We start from the raw sequence: 11,042 nt of genomic DNA on the forward strand, positions 1-11,042 counted from the left end.
GTAAGTAACAGTGGGCGATGGTGAGTTTCCGTGACTACTTGTTTTTGCACTTCTGACAAAACAAAAAGAAATGCAGGCTTGCTTTCGGTCTCTTTTAATTATAGCAAAGTAGCCTGTCAATAAGAAAAAAAATAAAGGTTGTTTTCCTACTTATACTGGTCTTACCGGATATGCATCTCTGAAAAGTGGGAAACTCATAATGTCAACACAAATTAAATTAGATATCATTCCCAGTTAAAAACAGCTCTGCTGTATACATAATGGTACATTTATGCAACGTTTTCCCTAACTAAATATCCTGTACATTCAAATCATGAAACCGTGTTATTGTATTAGCCTGAGCTTTGTAATAATTTCTAAATGGGTATTAAGTCCATACCGAACATTCTTCACCAGGTGCGTTTTCTTCTTGACCTATTTTCTTAGTGAAATACAGTTTGGCTCATTAAGGAGGTTTTCACCTGGCCACAGCCTTTCCTGTAAATAAATGATGACATGTGCACAGTTAAAAGAAACAAATAATGTAATCTCTTACTCCTGAAGCAATTTAAAGGGATAGTTAAATGACAACCGTAACAAGTTAGGCTACTTTTTTTAAACTTGTACGAGTTTCTTTCTTCAGTTGAACATAAAAGATGATGTTTTGAACAATGCGACAGAGACGTAGCAGATAAACACGGTTGAAACTTTTTGCATAAGTTCGGCAGTGCGCAGGACTTGTTTTTATTTTTCCCGTTTAAAATACAGAAAAATGAGCGCATCTTTAAAGACGAACAACTCTCTTCGTATTGTTACCGCATTGCTCCCATTAGCCGATAGGGGGCAATCGAAGCACACAAATAACGATAGCATATCAGGCAAAATATCAACTTTTAGCAGCAAAATAATAGATGAATAAGTGCATTACATTGCAGAAGTTAACCTTTTTCTAATACATAACAGCGTGTGTTTCTAAAGACGCGTTTAAATTTCAGTTGTTGAGTTTAATGCCAATTTCTTACAGTAAAAAGAGCTTCTCGCCTTCATTTAGGCTATAAGCTGTCTCTTACCTGTGACATCAGAGGTGATGAAAATTGCTTAAAATAGTACCCTGCGTATCATCGGCATCAGGTTTATCTCAATCAGGTTGAAGAGGACCTGGCACAGGAGGACCCCCGTCCCTCAGGGTCTGCGCCGGGTCGAAAACCTGAGCGGTCACCATTAACACAACCGAAAGTTATATACTTCACAAAACATAAAAATAAAAAACTGTTAAAACAACACCGTCTTGACTTGTCAGATACTCATCCACATTGCGGCAACATACGTACGATAACGCGTGTAAACCTTAAGCTTGAACTGACGAACGTCAAACGTTGCAACATTAAAATGTCATAAAACAAAATCATATTGCAATTTCTTTATTTGTGAATATACAAAAATGTAAATTTGATCATTCGTTAAATGTTCTACATAAAAGACAGACTAAAACAAGAGCGAGTAACAACTACGTTTTGGTTAGATTTTTTTTTTTTTTTAAAGTGTTAATAAAATACCAGACTGAAAAATTACTAAACTACTCATGTCAGCATGGTGGGAATTACACACACACAGAGAGTTATTTATTAGTCCATGAACTGCTGGTTTGAGCAGCAAAAACCAGCATCAAAATATGGCATATAAAATATAGCTTCATTCAAGTAATTCATCTATATAACTAATCCATGCATGTTTAAAAAAAATTGCTCTGTAATGTTTGTTTAAAAAAAAAAAAAAAAAAAAATTTGTAATACTTAGAGCAGGGGTGTCAAACTCAAATTCACAGAGGGCCAAAATTAAAAAAAGAACATGTCGAGGGCCAGACCAATTTTTTTTTTTTTTTATTAATTTATGTTTTTATTATCTTTAAGATACAGTAAACTACTGTATTAACCATCCTCATATATCACAATTGAATTTTTGCTTAAATACTGAAACCAGAACAGGTTTAAGAAAATAATCAAAACAAAACTGAAAAAAATATCAGGCTTCTATATCTTTAACTTTATTCATTTTAATTGTAACCTAAATCTTTTCATCACAGACCATCAAGGCCAACACCTAAAAAAAATCTCTTTCAACTTTGAACAGACCATGCCATCAGTAAATAAAATAATATTTATCCATTTTAAATAATAAAAAATTAAAAACGGCCACATAAAATGCCGACACTTCGAGCCCCGAGTATCGCCAATGCCGCGACATTTTCGACAATCAAAACAGACAGTTCCGGCACTCGTAGAAAAATGCTGCCGCAATTGCGGGACGATTGCCACACATCGAGCCTGCTCCATTTTCCTTCCGTTCGTGTTTTTAAGACACGAACGAAAAGCGTCGCGGACGGAAGTGCCTCTTCTATTGCTTAGCAGCAGCTAAGCTTAGCTTCCTGCTCCACATCGGGAACTCCGGCCCCCGGCACCGGCTGCTCTCCTATTGGCCGCGCGTAGATGTCGTCACAGCGTTTTGACGCTCGAATTAAAAATGTTTTAATTTTTAATGGACTTGCGCTCTGTCGCTGACGACGCACATACACAATGAATGACGCGTTCAATGTGTAGGCACCTTTAGCGGTACGTGCACTGTATAACGGGCCGGCGGGTCAGATGTAATACATATTTGAAATCATCTCGCGGGCCAAATATAATTGTAGTGCGGGCCAAAATTGGCCCGCGGGCCTGAGTTTGACATGTCTGACTTAGAGCTTAAAATGTATTATCCATTAGTCAACTGTTGTTGTTTTTTTTAATTATTATGCTTATTTTCTGTCTTTTTAAATCCTAAACTTACAGTATAGTAAAATCAAAAAGGCACAGTGGTTAATTTAATTGGAAAGACAGCTTTATTAAAAATTAAAAATCATGTAGCAATTCTTATATAAAACACCAAATGAACATTGTATATAACAAATACATATATACACATACAGCAAAAAGGCAAAAAAAAAAAAAAAAGTGGCTTTAAAACCAGTGAGGGAGGCCATAAAATATTGTGGTTATTCAAGTTCTTCCTATTCCAACAAGAAGAGCTATTAAGAAGGCCAAGTTTCCCAATAAATACAGGATAAGCAGGACTGTTTCAGGTCTCACCTAACAAAAAAACAAGCAAACAAATTTTAAAATATTTTCTAATCCATCTTTATAAATGAGATACAAGCTTATTTGTCTTCATGTTATACTTACCGATCCAAAACTGCAAAGCTCAGAATCTAAAATAAAATGACAGGAGTAAAATACAGTTTACTGATTATCTTGTTTAAATATTTCCCAAAATATGAATTCCTAGAAAAATAACTACAACATGATACACACACACACACACACACTACTGTTCAAATTGGGAGTTAGTAAGATTCTGTTTGCTATAATTTAATACTCAAATGCATTGATAATTTCACAATGTTACCGTTTTTACCATATTTTAAATGGAGTCTAGATGTTTCTTTTTAAACTCTAGTACAAATATATACAGTTTTCAATTTAACTTTGAAAATAAATGTATACCCTTTTTCTTGGCACGCAGGTTAAGATCTTGAAGAATGTATATCAGGGCCTCCCAGGTGATAAAACCTCCCATAACTTTCAGCATCCACCCATCCTCCACATATTCCTCAAACAGTGCCAGACCAGTGAAGATTGCAGCAACTGTGTCACAGAATATAAAAAAAAAAAAAAAAAAAAAAAAAAAAAAAAAGGATATTGTTATTCTTCTGAGGAAATAGATGCAGTCAATGAAGATAATAAAGTTGATGTAATACCTGCGAGGCCTTTGATCGCTAAAGCAATGAAGGAATGGGCCCAGTTAAAAACAAACCTCCTGCAAAGAAAACCATCACATTATTAGTAACGCTTCCCCCTCCTTTTTTCATTTCTCATTTGGTAGAAGATGTTTCTCTCACCGTTCGTGATTCGGCTCACAGCGACAAGCAGCAACTATGGGCTGAATAAGACTCAGGATCATCACCAAACAGCCCAGAACCGGATGAGCCCCTACACACACACACACACACACTCCACTTTAAAACATCTGAATAAATAGTACTGCATTTTATTACCTTATCAATTTGTTCTCTCATTCCATTATTTTTTTTTGGTTTTAGGCAACTAGCCACCAATGAATTTAAAAACACACCTTAAATTACTAAAACTTTTTTTAAATCGTATACAGGCATGTGAAAGAAAAAATTAGAGGAAAAAAAAAAAAAAAAAAAGCCATGTGGCAAAGTTAGGACACCTTAGGATTCAGTTGCCTGTAGATCCACATTTAGAAACAACTTAAAATCATACAGAACATTATTGCTTTAACAGTCTCACAACATTCTGGAGGGATTTAGACCCACTCTTCATCACAGCGTTGCGCCAGTTTATTGAGGTTTGTGTGTATTTGTTTATTCAAAGCTCTTGCTAAAGCAGCTCAGTGAGGATGAGGTCTGGTTATTGCAACACCTCGATTCTTTTCTTTTTAGGCGTTCTGTTGTAGATTTACTGGTGTGGTTGAGGTCACTTGTGTCGAGTCACCCAATTTTGGCCCAGCTTCAGCTGTTGGGTGGATGGCCTCACATTTGTCTCAAATATTTCTGTACACAGGTGTTTGTACTGATGTGCTCTAAGTTTTCCCCAAACGTGACACTGGTCTCGTCTGTTCAAAAGGACATCGTTCTAGACGTCTCATGGTTAGTTCAGATGCAACTTTGTGAACCTAAACCATGTTAAAAGGCACTCTTTAGATAAGCCGTTAAAACATGCCATACTTGTCCCATATTTTCGCATTTGTACTTCATTTAATATGCCATCTAAGGCCTGTAGATTCTGTATTTGGGTTGTCGGCCATTTCTCTGAGCATTGCATGGTCTGATCTTGGTGAGAATTTAAATGTCAACTCCTGGGAGGAGTTGTGTCCGTTTTCAATGCATCATTCATGAATGGCCGTTTTTTTGTTTTTTGTAAATTTATGAATTGTAGCTTACCCCACTCCAATCCTGGGCATAAGAAAACACCAGTATGAATGCAATGGCTGTGGCAGTGACTGACAGGGTCATCAGAGACACGTGGGCCTTTAAAACAAAAACAAACTATAAATTTTAGTTACTTTAAACATCAGGTTAACATTATGACCGCTGATATTATGCTGAAATGTATATTAAATCAATACTATCCTTGTATTTATAGAACAGTTGTATAAAAGTATTATTGGTTGTAAGCTGTTAAGATGTATATATAATACAATACAGGTAGTTAATGACAGTAAGTGCTGTCCACACACCACAGCTTCTTATCTTATCTCGCTCACACTAACTGCACGCATACTTACTACTGCAAAGCATTTAATCAAAATATTTTTCCGTCATGCTGATGAAACCGATGCATGACGCATGTAATTTACTTACAAATGAGCTGATGAGTTTGATAAAAGTGGCCCACACTCTGGCTTTGTTTAAACACGCTAGCCAACTAAACAGATTTTTTTTCCTTTCAGCATATACAGCTCAAATCTGTTCAGTTGTTCATAGACTAAACGGCAAAGAAATTAAATACAGAATCATAATCGTCAAATTCAAGCCTCATTTTTAAACAGTAGTTGCACAGAAAAAAAAAACACCTACAGTAGGTTGTTGGTTTGGTGCTACATGAATACTTTGCATATAATAAAATGTGTAATCCGCATGCTATTAGGACTATGGGTACTAAATCTGACTACAATATGTAAATCTATGGATCAGATCTAAGCACTCTCAGCATTCACTTACCACAAACCAGAAATCTTTACCACAGCAACCGTGGTCCTTGGCAACTCCCTTTAAATAGCGTGCTATGAGCATCCCTATACTGCCCGTGGTCATCCAGGAGATTAACATCAGGCAACCTAAAGCAGATTGGTATCGTCAGACCTCAATAACTGATGGTGTTGCTCTAATGTGGGTCCAGAGGCAGTCTGTCATGTGATGTACCCACCGTGTGCTTTAACAATCGCTGGGAATTCTTCAGTACTTGTAACGGCCTGGCTTGGATTCAGTAAACTAGCCTTGGTACTACTCACATATTTGTTTGTGTGGATCTGGATACCTACAAATGAAGATAATCTTCAGTTAGAGATATACACACGCGCGCTATTTGAGCAAATGGGGATGCAACAAATTTGTAGTAGCCCCCCCGCTATAGAAGTTCATCCAGCTATGACGACTTCTGCTGTTGAGAATCCCGGAAAAAAAAAAAAAAAAAAAAAAACAACGTCTATTATAACTAGCAAATATTTTTATTAATATAAAATATATTTTATCAATAGGAAATAGCTACATTGAAAACTCTTTAACAGAGGCTCAGACCTTGAGTGTTGGAGGGTCCGGCAGCGATCATGAGGTAGTACTCGCTGGTAGACGACGCTCTACTTCCCGTGCTAATGGCATTACGGGAAGTAAAAGAACAATTGATCTTATTTCCATTCATTAGCGCTGTCTTGATATTAGTCACATTCCCCTGTAAACATGTAGAATATACGTGAGTGACGATATCTTGCCACAAAACAGACATGGTGGCATACAGTAACAGAGGAACATACCAGTGAGAGAATAGTTGGAGAGGTTTTTCCCGTGGAAATAGCGTGTTGCACTTGCAGGTTGCCGCTGCTGTCCTTACCACAGATGTAGATGTCGTCATTGCCCTGAAAATACACAAAAAAAAAAAAAAAAAAATCAAAAACAACTGTCTCACGGTTCATGGAAAAACCTTAATTTATGGTGTTTGGATTTTTTTTTTTTTTTGTGGAAAGGAAAATGAGTCTGTGCTGACAGAGGTAGGTCTCCAGATCTCATGTTTCAGGAAGAATGTACTATGTCCGACACGTGGGTGTTTTACAGAGAATTGACACATAACTGCTCTTCTGTGGAACATCATTGCTCAAGGCTCTACACAGTCCCCCATTTTATATAGGGTTGCGTATTCAACATTTTTAGACCGAGGAAGAGCCTGCTGATATCTCACCATGTTTTGGTCATCTGAAAACCCAATAGCAACGTATCCATCGGCTTGCCCAAACATTTCTATCCTCATTTCTGATTGGTTAGATGACATCTGAACTGCCATGAAGTAGCAGCCGGTGCTGACGGCTGGGTCACAGCCGCTGGGCTGACTGAAACAGACTTTGGTTTTCCCACAATCAGGATTTGATGAAGCCTGCTAAAGGTAATACAGCACACAATAGAAATACAGCATTATTTACCTGATTTTCATGTTTGTTTAGATTTAGTTAAAGCTGGACTTACAGTCGGCACTGTAGTTGAAGTTCCCGGTGCCACAGTAGAGTTCTTGATGCCAAACCAAAAGGTAGAACACACACACACACACACACACAACGATACAGCATTAATTTTCCTGGTTTTCATGTTTGTTTAGTATTTGTAGCTGAAGCTGGACTTACAGTCGGAGTTGCAGAAGTAGTTGCCGCTGTATATGTCACAGTAGAGCTCTTGACACCAACCCAAAAAGTATTAGCAGTTTTCACAAATGTTGCTCTTAAAAAACAAACCAAAAAAAAAAAAAAAAAGTTGCATTACAAATTAGAATAAGAAATAATTTCAGATATAAGAATCACAAGTGATAAACTTGAACTTTAAAAACCATACCTGAATTCTATATTTGCCGGATTTCCAGTTGCAGGAGCTGTCCATTTAGCTTGAATTGAACTTTTTCTACTGCCTGATGTGTGAGAGACTGCTCTACTCTGAATGATATAATAGCATAAATAATAAATTAAAGGGACAATTTCTGAGAAAATTGACCAATTCCAATAATAAACGAGCTTATTAGTATAATGGATAAGAACATACAGAGGGTAAGAAGTATTGAACAAGTCAATTTTTCCACATTTTTTTTTTTTTTTTTTTTACCAGATGTTGATAATCCGAAGTAATCCATACATACAACCAAAACAATGACTAAAGAAATTAAATATGTAATCAAATTTAATAGCACAGGGGAAAAGTATTGCACTACTAAAATGTATTTAATACTTTCCACAAAAGACCATGTTGGTGATGACAGCTTCAAGACGCCTCAAGTATGAATAGTTGCATGCATTGCTCAGTATTTTCTATTGAATTCAAGTCAGTTGATCGGCACAGCAATTCTATAAGCTTAATTTCCTTTTTCTGAAACCAATTGAGAATTTTCTTGGCTGTGTTTGGGATCATTTTTTGCTGTACTGTCCACCTGTTTTTCATCTTCCATCATCCTGGTGTTGATTGTGTTGATTAACTAAACCAGCTAATATTAGTTTCCACTGACAGGGTGCAGGATTGTTTTCTAATTACTGAAATATTTCTGCTATGGCTTTCTTCACCTCCCTTCTTGCGTTACCTTTTTTTTTATGTCATTTTATTTTATTATGCATAACTTAAACTTGTTTTCTTCATATGTATGGATTACTTTGTTACAATCATGAAAATTTAATGTCAGAAGCACATTTATAAATATTTTCTGAGAGAAGTGGTTCAATACTTATTTTACCCGCTGTACTGTCTACACAATTTTATAAGTAGCCTTAAATGTACCAGTGTATTTAATATACCATAAAATTTTTGAACTTTTCTTCAACAAATACTATGAAAATAACGTAGAAAAACTTACAGCCATTCCGTCGCAGGTGAGGGTCTGTGCATTACTGTCCGTCACGGTAAAAGTGCCAAGGGAAGCAGATGAACCGACTTGACGTGCTTGTAACATAAAGCCTTCAAACAGATTCCCTGATTGGCCGCTTAACGTTACTGAGAAGGAAAACAGTTCAGTGGAACTTCCTTAAAGATAGACCCTAAACTAACTTACACGAACTGATATCATGTGATGACTAGCCGGTAATTACTTTTCCCCAATTACGGTCAATATCAACGCACAACAATCTGACTCATAAATGACAACACAAACACTATAATAGATACCATAAATGCAGTACTTTTTACACTTTAGTATAGGCATTTAAAACACAATAGCAGTTCATTTCTAAAAGTTAATGGTATGCTGCACAAACAACAACATAATAAATTTTAATGGCAAGTTTATTGAGGTCTGATTTGTTATCAATGTAATATGAGCTATAGTAGTCACCATTTGACATGGTTTAAAAGCCTAGAACATTTTGGTTTTAGGGCAACTTTGAAAGGTTTGATCCACTTTAAAATGTTGACGACTATATTTAAAAGTCGTAACAGTTTTAATCGCAAACTATATTTATTGCCTCCGAAACACTTAATTCGTATTGTTCAGGCAACTCAATCAGGGAAGTGAATGGTAATTGTTTGTATTGGTGGCTGACTATAATGCAAATTTTGGTATGATCCGATACCAAGTAGCCTAAATTCAGGGCCAGTACCGCCGATACTGATACTTTCCCTTTTAAAAACACACATTTAAGTGACCAAATTACACTTGGAGCCCGGAACATAAAAGCAATTCACTGTTTCGTGCCAAGCATTTACCTCCCATAGAAAAAAATTTGGAAGAAAAAATAAATAAATAAAGGCCTACAAACAACGTAGTATAAAGACAAAACTCGTGAACCCTTAATGTCGCAAACTACATGCATATTATATTTGCATTAATTAGTGATTTATAGTGCAGGTTTATCTGGAAATAACGATTTTGTTCTCTTTGACTCGCTTGTTTGGAGTTAAACGCGCAACTTTGGCTGAAAACCCAGCTACTGTAGTCAAAAGCATCCACGTTGCATTTGCTTAACTGAAAGCGAATGAATGCAACACTGCTGACATATTTGAGTCTCACACACCAGTTGACGTTCACTTAAGCCATAACCGACCGTGAGACACGCCTGTAACTGCGTATTTGACAATTAAGGAGAACTGCTCGCCTTGTACGAAAGTACTGCGATTGTGTGGGCGCGCGGCCGAGAGCGCGTGCTATTCATTCCGCTGCGCGAGACTGTTATTTTTCCCTTTCCACGCGAAAACTTACAAACGTAAACTGCCTGTCGTGTTTTATGGAGGAATACATTAGCTACGCGTTCGACCCTGCATTTTTCTTTTTAATAAGACCGACTTGCTAATGTCATTTTTAGATTGGTTTGTTCACATGGGGGGGAACGGGCCGCTTCAGTCACGCGAGGGCATAACAAGCAAAACACGGCAGCAGAGGAGGAGCGCATCACATAGACGTGTGTACGCTTGTTAAATACATTAAGCAACGTATGAGACGCGTTAACCTAAAACATTGATCTCATACTATAGATCCTACCAATCTTAGTACCATTTATAATAGTAAGCAGTTCTGCATAATAAGTGGGATTTAATGTTTTAGTAGCTACAAACTAACACACAATCTATATATAACAGCTAAGAAAGCGGTGTTCAAAGGAAAGCAGCCGCAGAACCAGCCCAACCTGTGATTTGATCTCCCGCTTTAAAGGCGGTCTTGTCCGCGGTGACGGTGAACGGAGCAGTGCCGGACTGAGCGCTAGACCCGTGATTAGGCGTCATAGATCCACAAACTTCACTGACATATCCGCTGCTGTAACAGCACACGACCCCAACACAGCACAGGAGAACATACAGAAACATCTGTGGAGATTCACAAAGTCACTGTGAGCAATTAAACCATCAGCAGCGGTACCAACGAACAGCGTGAGAAGACATAAAACGGCGTTACGAACAGCGAGAGAAGAAGTAAAACGGCGTTATAAACAACCTTTCTCGTGGGAAAATTAGTCGGGCGCTCCTGCTACTCCCGCGGCTTTGTTTTGACTGAAACTCGCCTATTTGAGGGGGAAAGAACTAAATAGCGTGTTGTCATCGTGGGCGGGGTTTACCTGCACAGGTAATTGATGATGTAGTAACAGCGGGAGATCATGAGATCCCGTGACGAGGGTATTAATAGGTATCCATCTAGGATCAGGGGGCGCACTTTGTATGGCTTTCTTATCAGACACACCCTGTTAAGGTCTCGCGGTTTCTAGGAACGAGTTGAATCGGATGCGTTACGTAAGAGAGAAAACGCTTATGGTTAGGGTCCTCGAGAAAGGTTTCA

The 11,042-nt window shown here is 37.5% G+C and overlaps 1 protein-coding gene across 3 annotated transcripts; it reads right to left on the minus strand.

Moving 5' to 3' along the window:
- Positions 1-2,834: 2,834 nt before the first annotated feature.
- Positions 2,835-10,802, minus strand: LOC122329717 (putative ferric-chelate reductase 1). Of its 3 annotated transcripts, none has more exons than XM_043226180.1 (17): positions 10,704-10,802; positions 10,399-10,576; positions 8,637-8,773; positions 7,634-7,731; positions 7,429-7,522; positions 7,274-7,315; positions 6,993-7,184; positions 6,571-6,672; positions 6,338-6,488; positions 5,967-6,077; positions 5,762-5,877; positions 4,982-5,068; positions 3,914-4,005; positions 3,773-3,831; positions 3,519-3,659; positions 3,198-3,223; positions 2,835-3,104 (listed from the first exon to the last, which is right to left on the minus strand). In XM_043226180.1, the coding sequence occupies exons 2-17, from the start codon at positions 10,574-10,576 to the stop codon at positions 3,015-3,017; spliced, it is 1,716 nt and encodes a 571-aa protein (XP_043082115.1). In that variant the 5' UTR covers positions 10,704-10,802; the 3' UTR covers positions 2,835-3,014. The 3 variants fall into 3 exon arrangements, with proteins under 3 accessions (XP_043082115.1, XP_043082113.1, XP_043082114.1); XM_043226178.1 differs by having other exon boundaries at positions 6,993-7,187; XM_043226179.1 differs by having other exon boundaries at positions 6,993-7,187; positions 10,669-10,775.
- Between the last annotated feature and the right edge of the window lie 240 nt (positions 10,803-11,042).

This window comes from Puntigrus tetrazona, chromosome 24 (assembly GCF_018831695.1).
Source record: "Puntigrus tetrazona isolate hp1 chromosome 24, ASM1883169v1, whole genome shotgun sequence".
Classification (NCBI taxonomy): Eukaryota; Metazoa; Chordata; class Actinopteri; order Cypriniformes; family Cyprinidae; genus Puntigrus; species Puntigrus tetrazona.